We start from the raw sequence: 13,041 nt of genomic DNA on the forward strand, positions 1-13,041 counted from the left end.
TATTCTGCAAGCCTGCTATATGCACATGTGCTTCTTTGTTTCCTCTACTTAGTTTTATTTTCATTTAATATCTTCCCTGCCAAATAAAATTGTGTTGGCATTTGTGATGTCACTTGTGTGAAGCTTGATTTTTCTGCAGTAGTGTGTTCACTTTTCTGGCTTTTCCTATTTTATGTAGGATTTTAAACTGCATGATGTTAAGAAGGGCAATACATATAATGGAAATCTGCAGATACTAAATCCATAGTGGAAATGATGGCCAAATATGAAAGATTGCCTCTCCTCATAATTTCTGCTGTGCTTGGAGATCTTCATCCAAGACTCTGTTCCAAGTGCCATGACTGAATGGGTGGCTATTTGATAGCAGTTTCTTTTAGAAGTAGTTATGTAACTCTGGAATGCCTTCCTCAGAGAAGTCTTCCTACTTCCTAACTGGTTGATTTTGTAACATCAGGCAAAGATTTTTTTAAAAAAAATTTTTTCTCATGCCCTGTAAATTATTGCACACGTTGTTGTCCAGTAGCATTTTAAAATTGTTTGTTGGGAATAGTTTCATCTCCATGGATGCTTTAGTCCTTTAACTCCTTGTTTGTATTTTAGACTTCATTCCTATAAATTGTCTTTGAAGTTGCCCCTGATTTCTTTATTTAACTGGAGGTTACTGAATTTGATTTATATAATGTCAGCTTTTGCCACAGGATGACTCACAAATTAGAAAAACATAAAATAAAATGAGGTACTCAAGTCCAAATAGACATGTAAAATAAGGATTGTATGATCTATCCGACTGTGTTATTTTCTTCACCACAAAATGTGTGTTGCTAATGGATTTGATTTTTGTTTCATTTTTTAGAACACCTTCCAGATTCAATTTTGTGGACGATGGTCAAAGAACATGACCTGGCTTAATGGACACCCACCACAAGATGGCGATAATGTCACAGTAGAAAGAGGACATATTTTACTATTGGATACTAACACAAGCATTCTTAATATGCTTCATGTCAAAGGTCTGACTCTCTTTTTTCTGACCAACCCTTTTTTTCAGGTGAAGGAATTTCATTGTTAGAGAACCCTGAATGAGAATACTAGCAAGTACTAAATGTAGGAAGCATTGGGAAAATGCTTTCCTGCTTACCTTGGTTAAATCACATTTATTTGTCATTCCTCTGTGTGTGTGTGTGTGTGTGTGTGTGTGCCCGCGTCCACGTGTGTATGTGTGTGTGTACATCCACACCCAACCACATCAAAGTAAACATGATTTAACAAGATTATCAGAAAGTATCCTGTCTCCGTGCAATTATTCAATGCTACTTAAGATACTTTCTTGCTAACATTTTTATACACTTACATATAAATAAGTAATATTAGTGCTGTAGTAATAATAACATTACTCACTTTGTGCTAGAACAACATGGAACTTGTTACTGACAATTAATGTTGCTGATGTACTGTGGTGGCTGCTCTTACTTTTATCATATCAAATTACCAGGGTTTTGGATCCTAAGATAAATTCAAAGGAAGTTAAGTGAAAGAAAAATTCTGATATTTCCCCTTCTACAGATCTCCAAAAGCCACACTAGAGACTTGGAGTCCCCTCCTGGTGTAGGAGGAAAGATAGAAGGTGATGGGAGGAGGGAAGGCAAAGCTTTCTGTTTGTAAACTTGTGAACTTAAGAAACTTATTTTCCAGTTTAAGCCAGTGTGTTGAATAGAATCCATAAAGTTGGAGGGGATCTTGTGGATTATTAAGTGCAATTCCCTGGTCTGTGTAGGAAATCCAGTGTTAGATCATTCCATACAGTTGGCCCTCTATTGTCTGACTGCTTTGTTTTTTCAAATAACCTGCTAAAGTTCAATCCCATTCTGTTGTTTTATTAAACAAACTCATTAAACAGCAGCAAATACCTCCCCCCTTCTTTATTTCAGTATCTGAAAACTCTCCCTGCATTTCAGGAGGACTATCATGTGTCCTGTGCATATCTTCTCTAGGCATAGATATACCATTTTATAGTAACATTAGCTGGGTAATAATTGCTATATCAGTGAAACATTAAAATACATCAACATACTGAATGCAGTGGGGCATGTTCTTCCTTCCTTTAAGAATTTCCAAGTATGCCTTGATAAGAATTTTGTATAATGGAGGAAATCTCAAAGTGCAGGAGCTTTGCACTGTTAACTTTAAGAATACTTAATGGCTCACTGAAAGAAATTTTCCTTTTTACTGGCTTTATGAAAGATATGTAAAACACATTTTTTCAGGTGGTATTATTTGAATGATACAGCCATATGAACTCAGGAAAGCTTCCTTATCAACTCATTAAAAATAGCCTTTTGAACACAGTCAGGTGGAAAATGGCCTTAGGAATACAGAATGGTACCATTCCTGAAACAATCTTAGTCTCATGCTAAATATGTCAAAGAATCCTCTTCATATGCTGTTTTTAATTCCATAGTGGAGAGCCCTATGTTGTCTTCTGAAGCAAATGCCTTAGCAAACTGACTATGAACCTTTCTTTCAAAGCAAAGGAACTCAAGACTGTTTTAAATTAGGATGCTGGACTTTTCAACCAACCTGCTTCTACTCCTTAAAGGATGGCTGTGGTACCTCCCACTCGGTAATAGTTATTATCTAAACAAACAACAGAGGTTGCCGAGGGTGGTGGTAGGGGTGGGGATGCAGGGAGGGAGAGAGAAGACAAAGGAAGATGTGCTAGCATTTGGGCCAGAGATATTCAAATGAGCCACAATCTGAGTTAGCTCACAAATTGTCCTATAAAACATTATCACAATGCAGTTCAACATGAGCCTCGCCAGTGGCAGTGTGTCAAGTAGCAGGCTGTGCACCAAATGGGGCATTGCTAAAGTCACAACATCCACCCTTGCCCCATACTGAGAGATTTAACTTTTAAAAACAAAAGTGGGGTGTGAATCCACTAGAATGGAAGCTGTGCTACAGGCAGGCTGACTCTAGCCCAGCAGAAAGGCTGCGCAGCATCTTGCTAGCTCATTTACTTTTATGGAAAAGCAATGCTGTTCATTGCTGCAGAAGGGTTTCACTTGAGCTTAAAAGGATAACAAAACCCTTTCGCCTACCCTTTGAAAAAGTGGCAGAGAATAACACTGCAGTAGATCAAAACGGTGGATAATGCAACAGAGAAATACATGAAGAAGAAACGGCTGTCTTATCACCTCTGATGCCTAAACCTATCGTGGAGATTCCATGACAGGTCGGAATCACAAATCAGGGGGTTCTGTATGTAGGTTGCTACCACTTCTATAATTTTAGATAGGGATATTTTAATAAATGAAACTGGAAAATCATCTTTGAAATGTGCTCTTTTGTCTTCATCTGCTGTTTGGGAATTAAACTGCTGCTCGAGACAGAGCTCTTCCCTCCCCCCTTCTTTAGTTGCCAACTATACACATCCATATTATTATATACAACTATATTATATTTTTCAGGACACCACACCAAAAAGTCCTGTCAAGTATAAAGAGGCTTGTGTATACTTTGATCTGAAGAGCTAAACGCTTTCAGGATGGGATTTTGGTGAGATATTAGCACCCCTCGTCTTAACCTTATTTCAGCACTGTCTTAAAAGGTCATGGGATGCTTCTAAACACAGGATGTGGGAAGGTCACAAAGTGGACCTATCTCTTGTGAATGTGACTTCCATTTGCTCCACTATCCTTTTGTCACTTTAAGTCCCCACGCTTCCACTCGAACATGTGACTAGATCTAGGAGCTCTATTAATCAAGGAAGTGATCAACCGCCATGGCAGTTGGTCTGATTCTGTTTTCTCTCTCTCTGAAGTCTATAAAAAAAGTCCACATGGGTAAAAATAGGTTTCCACAGCAGCTGTTACCATTGCTGCTGATCCCGCCATCCATAAATGCCTGTATGCAATGGTCATAACCTTTCTTCTACTCTGGCATTTGCTTGCTTTGGCAAGCATAACCACAACTGATGAAGGGCAGCAAATACAGTGCTGCTTCGGTTTGGTTCACGTGGAGCAGTTTTACTCCAAACAAGATGCTGTATTCAAGCTGCTGATTAAATCACCATTGCTTGGCACTGGTCCTCTCAGGGAAGAGTCCAAGCAGCTTGTAAGAGAGCACATGCCATCAGAACAGATGGGCATATGTGCAGATGGCCAAGCAGCATCGGCATCAGTTTGGGGAGTTTATTTCTGACCGAGAATGATCAAGCAGCTGCCCGTATGGAACTCTGGGTGGGAAGAAGGCTTTGATCCAGAAAAGTGCTTTCATACGCTGCTTGACTTTAAGCACACATTGAGTTTCATTAATCCTAATGAGAGCACTTGCATATTAAAAATGCAGCACCCATTTAAATGCCTTGATGAATTGGGAACTGGAACTGATACTGTTATTGCATTATGAATGTGTCATTGATTTAAAAAAACACTTTGACTCATTGTAATGCAGGACTTTCTAGGGACCGCCTTTGACAAGTGTATGAAGTTAGGCAGACTGGTGTTACTAATGAGAAATGTGCGATGCTTTCATAGTCAGGTTGGCAGACAAATTTTCGTCATGTTGTTTTTACTTTCTCTGAAATTCCCATCACTGGATCATCTGAATGAGGATTTACAGAAATGACATGCTGAATATTTCACAGGAAATTCACATGTCTAAATAAAATAGTTTGGCCTCTCTTTCAATTCCTCTTTCTTTTCAATTATTCCAAACAGTTTAGATTCAGATACCATTTTCAGGGATGCTTGATGGAAGTTCTCGCTCTTATGATCCATAGATCTTCTATTAGTATTCTATACAGAAGAACCTTTTCTTTGACTCTGTTCCCCTAGAGACCGCCCCATCTCATCTCTTCATCTTGTATTATACAGTGGATTTTTAAAAACAAATTTCCAAAAGTTGTTTTTTTTTGCTTAAGAAAGAAAGAAAGAAAGAAAGAAAGAAAGAAAGAAAGAAAGAAAGAAAGAAAGAAAGAAAGAAAGAAAAGAAAGAAAGGCGGGCTAAATTTTCAGTAGAACTGAAAGGGCATTGCAGCTGCCTGCTGATACTTTTTGTGGCTGCTAGTAAGCAGCATAAATATGTACCATGTCAGTGATGCCAGAGATAACACGAATGAGAAACAAAGGTTAAATGGAAGATGTTGTTGTTGTTCAGTCGTTAAGTCGTGTCCGACTCTTCGTGACCCCCCAAACCACATCCTGCCAGGCCTTCCTGTCCTTCACTGCCTCCCAGAATTTGCTCAATTTCACGTTCATTGCTTCGGTGATGCTATCTAACCATCTCATCCTCTGCCATCCCCTTCTCCTTTTGCCTTCCATCTTTCCCAGCATCTGGGTCTTTGCCAAAGAGTCCTCTCTTCGCATTAGGAGACCAAAGTATCTGAGTTTGAGCTTCATTATCGATCCTTCCAATGAGCAGTCAGGGTTGATTTCCTTTAGGATTGACTGGTTTGACCTTCTAGCAGTCCAAGGGACTCCTAAGCGTCTTCTCTAGCACCACAGTTCAAAGGCATCAATTCTTCGATGCTCAGCCTTCCTTAAGGTTCAGCTCTCATAGCCATATATTGCTACTGGAAAAACCATAGCTTTGATTATGTGGATTTTTGTTGGCAAGGTGATGTCTCTGCTTTTTAATGTGCAGTCTAGGTTTGCCATAGCTTTCCTCCCAAGGAGCAAGTGTCTTTAATTTCATGGCTGCAGTCTCTGTCTGTGGTGATCTTGGAGCGCAAATAAATGAAGTCTGTTACTGCTTCCATTTCTACCCCTTCTATTTGCCAGGAATTGATGGGTCCAGATGCCATGATCTTAGTTTTTTTAATGTTGAGTTTCAAGCCAGCTTTCGCACTCTCCTCTTTCACCCTCATCAAGAGGCTCTTTAGTTCTTCTTCACTTTCTGCCATTAGGGTGGCATCATCTGCATATCTGAGGTTGTTGATATTTCTTCCTGCAATCTTAATTCCGGCTTGTGATTCTTCCAGCCCGGCATTTCTCATGATGTACTCTGCATATACAGTAGATTAAATAAGCAGGGTGACAGAATACAGCCTTATTATATTCCTTTCCCTATTTTGAACCAATCGGTTGTTCGATGACTGGTTCTAACTGTTGCTTCTTGTCCCGCATACAGATTTCTCAGGAGACAGGTAAGGTGGTCTGGTACCCCCATCTCTTTAAGAATTTGCCACAGTTTGTTGTGATCCACACAATCAAAGGCTTTTGCATGGTCAATGAAGCAGAAGTAGATGTTTTTCTGGAACTCTCGTGCTTTCTCCATGATCCAGCAAATGTTGGCAATTTGATCTCTAGTTCCTCTGCCTCTTCGAAACCCAGCTTGTACATCTGGTAGTTCTCGGTTCACGTATTGCTGAAGCCTAGCTTGTAGGGTTTTGAGCATAACCTTGCTAGCATGTGAAATGAGCACAATTGTGTGGTAATTTGAGCATTCTTTGGGATGGAAGAAGGAAGGGTTAAATGCTCTGTACCATTATCCCTGCCTTGCTTAGGATACTAATGCATTTCCTGGTAGGGCTTCATTTATGCTTTATGGATTCTGGGCAGTAGAGATTTCACCTTTGTCTACTCCCCTAACATCAAATGATCAGCCACTGTTATAATCCAATGTGAATGTTCTCTGTTACTAGAGATGACATCTAGATTTGATGTCTTCTGGGAAGTTCTAGAATATTTCTTTTAATCTCCTTCATTGAAAGAAAAAAACATGATGGAAAATGTCTCCCTTGTTACTGTATCAAAGTGATTACTGTTGGTATAATTGAGTATAATTATATATTTAAATTTAGATGATATATTTAGTTTAGTTGGAAGACCATCATAATCACTGAAAGTAAAGTTTATTTTTATTTTTCAGGATTACCCTATGGTAATATGTAGGATAATCCTTGCTTTCTTGGGTAGCCATAATAAACAGTAGAAAAGTTGGAGCGAAATACTTTGGTTAAGCAGCATTCATTCTTTTCTGCTGTCAGAAAACAGGTCAAGTGCTATGAAAACAAGAAAGCAGTGTGTGTGTGTGTGTGTATTATCCTTGTAGAGTAAAAGCTGCATATTTATTATAAATTAATAAAGTGCAGAAAGGGATGAGTTCAGAAGGCTGGCAGTTGAGACACATTATGTGTCATTTACTTGTTTAAATATAAATGCCTATAAACTCTGAAAATGTTATAATTAGCTTAACAGACTGGAATGTAATCTTTGCCAGTCGTGGCTATTCTTTCTGTCTTACTTTACAGATATCTTTATCACTCAGGCATTAGCTTTCTCTTTAGTAATGTCTGGATTTTTCAAAAATGACAGGAATAAAAAAAAGTGCCCACTGGGGAAAAAAGAAATTAGATTTTTAATATCACTTGAAAAGTATATTTATGATTGTACTTTATCACATGCACTGACATTGGCTGTGTCAGCTGTTGTCAGAGGTCTTCCATCCCTAGGTGCATGTTAAAAATTGTGTGCTCACAAGTGCGGCTAGAAAGAAATCTGAAGATCTTTCTACTGAAGTGTGACATAGAGTGGACCTTGCTGAGAACAGTTACTTTGACTCACTAATTTAGGGAACATTTGCTTCATTCTCAAACAATGTGTCTCAGTTTGCTCAACCAGGATTTTACATACCTGAGCAAACAGAAATGTTTTTTGTGTTCTTGCAAATGGTAGGAAAACAATCATTAACTTTTTGAAAGGGGAAATACCTTATTTAGCATGTCTGATTCCCAGCATATGGTTTGGCACACTGATTCAAAATAGGAAAGTCCAAGAAAAGAGAAATCAGATTTGGAGCAGAAACTGGAACAAAGAAAGTGATCTGTATTTGTCTGACTATCAGTGATATTAGCCTGATAGTAAAAACAAAGTGTGGGGGCAAAATAGATTAGTTTAGAGGTCAAAGAATAGAGAAAAAGCAGTAAAAATGATTTAAAATTACCTTTTCCAGAGAAGTAAAGCACAAAAAGGCACCACTTCTGGGATGTTCAGGGAGTCCTGAAAGACTTGTGCATGGGCTATTGTATAGGAGCTCAAATCTGAAGCCAGCATTTATGAGAGGCTACATTTCTCAGGCTTTGGTGGGTACAATGTAGAACAAAATTGGAGGCCTTTTAGATTTGGAGAAAGGAGGTTCCCAGTGGGGATGGCTGGGATAGGGCACCAAAAGACGTTCTATCCAAGAACACTTATACCTTGTACAGTGGAAGGTGTATTGGAAACTGAGTTACCTGTCATTATCTTAATAATTTAACAGATGTAACACATGGAGGGGAGGGAACAAAAGCATTAAATGTCTCCCTCCAACTGCAGCTAGACCTGAAGCACAGAGGTATTGTGGTCTGTAGCTTGCTGGTTCTTTTTTAACCTATCAGTGACACATCAATGAGTCACCATTTTTGGGGAGAAAAAGAAAAAGAAGGTCAAGGACCCTCCTTATATTTCAGGCGTGATAGTAATTGGCTTACCTTCTATGTTTTAATTTTAAGTAGGCTACATTACATTATTAGAATACCAAAAAGCTTTTAACCTATGCTGTCCATACTCATGTCTACTAATATGTTTCTAATTCTAACCTGAAATGGCTATCTTTGCCATTTTGGCTGTATTAAAATGATTACATATACCTGAAGTATCTAATATACTGTCATTTCAAATATTTTTCTGTACTTCATTGTGAAAGCTCTCTTCACAGAGAGTGATGTTGAACCTTTTGTGCAAACTCTTGGGAGAAAAGAAATTTGGGAGAAAAGGAATGAGAGCCAGTTTGGTCTAGTGGTGAAGGCACCAGGCTAGAAACCAGGAGATGGCGAGTTCTACTCCTGACTTAGGCAGGAAAGCTGGCTGGGTGACTTTGGGCCAGTCACTCTCTCTTAGCCCAGCTCACCTCACAGGGTTGTTTTTGTGGGGAAAATAGGAGGAGGAAGGAGTATTAGGTATGTTTTCTGCCTTTATTGTAAAAATAATATAGGTGGGATAGAAAAAAATGTTGGTGGCTGGTGACGCAGCAGCACTTACAAGAATGTGACATTTACTCTGGAGTGTGAGAAACAGCTACTTAAATAGAGCTGAATGTCAATATGGGTGATATACAGGTGATAAAATAGAAAAGGCCACTCAAGTCAAGTTAGGCCCCTACACCTCATTTCTTTTCTTGGGATACTTTTAATTTAATGTATTTTTTTCCCCCACTTAGCCAAGTAACGGTGGAAACCAGTCTAAATTTCAACAGTCCTTTTGCTGAATTCTTAAGGATTTTTCAGCCTAAAGACAACCAGATGATATAGGGGTGAGAACTGAAATTCAGTATTTGAGAATCTGAGGCTTAATTTTTGAAGGCTGATAGTCAAGTTCATGAAACATTCTGGAAGCTTGTCTTAATACTAAGGGTTGTTCACAGAAGGACTGCTTTAAGCTAAAAGACTAAACATTTCCCTCAGATTTTCAGGCATGACTATATACAAAGTAGAAAGCAAAACCTTAATCTAGCTATACGTGTCTCCATCCATATTTTTTTCCTGTAACTGCTATCATGCACGATTGAACACCACACTGAAAATATGAAAAGCAGGGATTAAGCTGAATCATCAGTCGGTTATTTGTTCATTTATTTAAAAGGGATGGTTACTTCAGTAGAAAATGTGCCTTAAAGTTTAAAGTAAGAAATAAAATGTATTTAAAGGCCAAATTACCAAGCCTTTGATCATATGATCCGCGTGTGAGAGAGAGGAAGTAAAGTCAAAGAGAGTCAAAGAGGAAGTAAAGAGAACCAGAATCAGTTTGCTTTCTTCTTTACCAAGAAATTCTTTTCTAATGTTACAGTGAGACCCATCCCATGTTCTCCAGATTTAGGAAATCAACTTTGCTTTCTTCACTGAAAAATCACAATGATTAAGACTTTTCTGCTCTGTTAATCATGTTACATCTCATGACTGTTTAGCACAATTACTGTTATTGTTTCTGATCTTAGGTGGCAAGCTGGCATTTATTGGCCCTGGCCCACTAGAACTTCATGCTCATTATATCCTTGTGTCTGATGGAGGAGAACTTCAGGTTGGATCTCCCAAGAAGCTGTTTTGTGGCATTGCCCGTATCCATCTCCATGGAAGTGCCTATTCGGAAGAGTTTTTCCCATATGGGGCAAAATTTCTGGCTGTGAGAAATGGAACCCTTTCCATGCATGGTGAGTTATAGAAATGTTTGTGTTCTCAAACGGATATGTATTTTTGATAATAGTCACAGCTGTGATGAAAATATAGGTCAGGTTTAATAAAAATAGTGACACTTTTGAAGTGTTTAGCCTTCACAAAGCTTTATTTAGCCATGGAGGGACATTTGTGTTCAGAGGAGAGATGATTTGGATCACTTACTCTTCCAAATAAGATCAGACAAGAACTCCCTGAATCTGACATTTTTGAAGTTAGGGTTAATTTTCAATAAAGTCAGTTTGTTCAACTAATGCTACATTAGCTGCTACTTACATATTTCTGTGGTTGTGATGCCTCCTTCTGATAGAGAATTCACATGGCAAATTCCAACTACTGACGCAAATGAAGCAAAAATGGAACCACTGAAAAGCAATGTTTAGCAAAAGACAAAAATAATTTAAGTGGCTGTGAGGGAAAGCCTAACAGATCTTGGGTATATAAAGGAGGGAGCAAGGCAGATAAGGGAGGAAACAGGGCCTTTAATGGAGAGATTCTTGAGTCCAGGGGAGGGGTGAAGAGTGAGAAGGGGACTCAGAGTAAGCCTGCCTTAATTATATTAGATACAAGATGTTTGGGATTATTTTGGTAAGTTTTCAAGAGTCTGCTACATTACTGTACTAGTAATAAAATCTTACCAGCAATCCAAGAGGTTTCTTGAATTTGCTATCCCTGTAGGGCTTGACAGTGGGATATTTTTCCCCCTTGCCAATAACAACTTTCTCACCTGAACAGCAGCAGCAACAACCACCAAGCCTATTCAGGCACAGACTGTTGAGTGCCATTTGGAAAAGCAAAGCCACAAGTGGAGTGAAACTATGGCCATAGGCTTGGTGTTCAGAGCCCACTACAATAAATTAGTTGAGTCCTCTGCTAAGAAGTAGCCTCTGCTCCTCAGTAGCTTGCTGCTTGAGAGAAAATAAAGAGGTGTCAGAAGGTGAATGAGAATATATGAGAGAAAGGAGGATTGCAAAAAGAGAAATGGTTATTGGGTCTTACACTGTGCAGGTTCTTGAGAGAACAAAGGCTGCCTACATCTGTCCTAGATATTCTTGTTTACTAGCAAGAATTCTGAATTTTACATTCCAGGGTACACAGGATGTTTTGATGTTAGGTGAGGGCTGAATGCTGATGGGAAGGAAAAGGAATGGGCTTCTTCAAGGCCTGTATGGTTGACAATAAGCACTCTGGGTCAGATTTAAGTACGGGGGAATGTATGCTGTGAAACTGACAATTTTTCTTTCTTGTACTGGACCAGGTATTTCAAAAGGAGAGAATGAACAACTTTTTACTTTCCTACTTTTCCCTCCTACTATATCTTTGTAAAATGTTCAGGCTCAGATCTCTAAACCAGCCCTGACAATGAGCTGTCTAGCACTAATACCGAGCAGCAAGAGAGGGGCACAGGAATGGGACAGAAATAAAGCAGGCTTTTTTATTTCTTCCTGGCAACCCCTCCCCAGCCAAGAATTCATAGCACTGGTTGATCTGGAGCAGTGAAAGGGAGCGCTTCTTTTAAGGGATAGGATGCATTGCAGTATTTGACTCTAATTCCACCTGGGGCTGTTTTTGTTCAAATTTTTCCAGTGTTCCTTTACAGACAGTGCCCCTTTCACAGACATCCTTGGCAGAGAGAGAAGCTTTTGTATAGAATGTAGTTGTTCAGATAATTAACATATTTGGTTGTGCTTTTGTACTTAAAAACGCAGTCAGATAGGACTTTGTTTTCAGAATAGTTCTTTCCAGAATAGGTTGCAATGTCTGTCGCTGAGGCTAGAAAGTAGGCTGGAAAGCTGGGAAATCAAAACAGCTGAGCTAGGAAGCTGAAGAACAGAGAGCAGTGTGGCCCTGCAACATTATCGAACATGTTTCTTGGTTTCAATGCTTTAGCAATGATGCAAGAAATCTTGGGCTGGCTGTGGAGTTATATCCAGTCTGAGCACAGTTCCAGTGCATGAGTACAATTAAATTTCAGTCAAAGTGTGTAATCCACCATTTAGTGCCAGGGTAGTGGAGCCCTCCGCCCGCCCCCCAGAAATAAGACAGAAAAGAGAACACTTATTTTGTGTCTTCATGCTGTTTACATTGAACCCAAAGACATTCAGGTTCCAATTTAGGATCAACCTGGCTTATAGAATAAAACAAATTGGAATGCTTGACAACATTCTTATATTTTTGAAATAAATAAGTGTAGCTAGCGCAGATTGAAATCATTAAACAAACAAGCTTTTGAAACATTTTTAGCTGTCTGTGAGTAGACAGAATAGAGTATAATTCCACTTATTTCCCTTTCAAATAGTACATTTTGGAGGAACTGTTCCATAGCAATGGCTGGATCTGATTGTTTAATAACAATGTGTCAGCTTCTCTCTTTGATATGTTAATATGACTCTGGGTTTTCCCAGAATTCTCTCTGAGTGGCAGTTAGGCACTCTGGTGGTCAGAGTAGACCGAGAATTTTTACAGTTGCCTTTGGCTTTACCCAGCTCCCCTGCCAGTCAGAGCACACCACCCGTAAACCGCATGCCAATCAATGTCAATGTTAAAGGGGGTCTCAGTCAGCTGGGGTAACTTGAATTTTTGACAATGTAATTATGGCCCTTGTGTCCACAGTAGAAGCCTGAATAGGATAGAAGGTTTTTTATTGATTGTTCAGAAGGGAAATTTATCAATGTCTCTAGCACTGTTCATATGTATTCCCTAAAAAACTCCCCTGACAGGTTTCCAAAGAGAAAACTAGCTCGGTGGCCTTGTCCATATTTCTGTCCTTTCCATCAAAATTGATCTAGACTGGTTGGGTCCCTGAAAGAACTTGCAGAATTTTGACTCATGTG

At 39.1% G+C, this 13,041-nt stretch overlaps 1 protein-coding gene across 1 annotated transcript in view; it reads left to right on the forward strand.

Moving 5' to 3' along the window:
- The window catches only part of PKHD1 (PKHD1 ciliary IPT domain containing fibrocystin/polyductin), a 276,749-nt gene that overhangs the window by 102,269 nt on the left and 161,439 nt on the right, over positions 1–13,041 (forward strand). Inside the window, exons 34-35 of the mRNA XM_088149932.1 lie at positions 854–1,010; positions 9,973–10,185. Coding sequence (XP_088006058.1) covers positions 854–1,010; positions 9,973–10,185 — 370 coding nt within the window. The remainder of the gene's footprint in view (positions 1–853; positions 1,011–9,972; positions 10,186–13,041) is intronic.

This window comes from Python bivittatus, unplaced genomic scaffold, assembly GCF_059951505.1.
Source record: "Python bivittatus isolate LINGU-HERP-01145 unplaced genomic scaffold, Pbiv_v1 ctg000020_np1212, whole genome shotgun sequence".
In the NCBI taxonomy this organism is placed as follows: Eukaryota; Metazoa; Chordata; class Lepidosauria; order Squamata; family Pythonidae; genus Python; species Python bivittatus.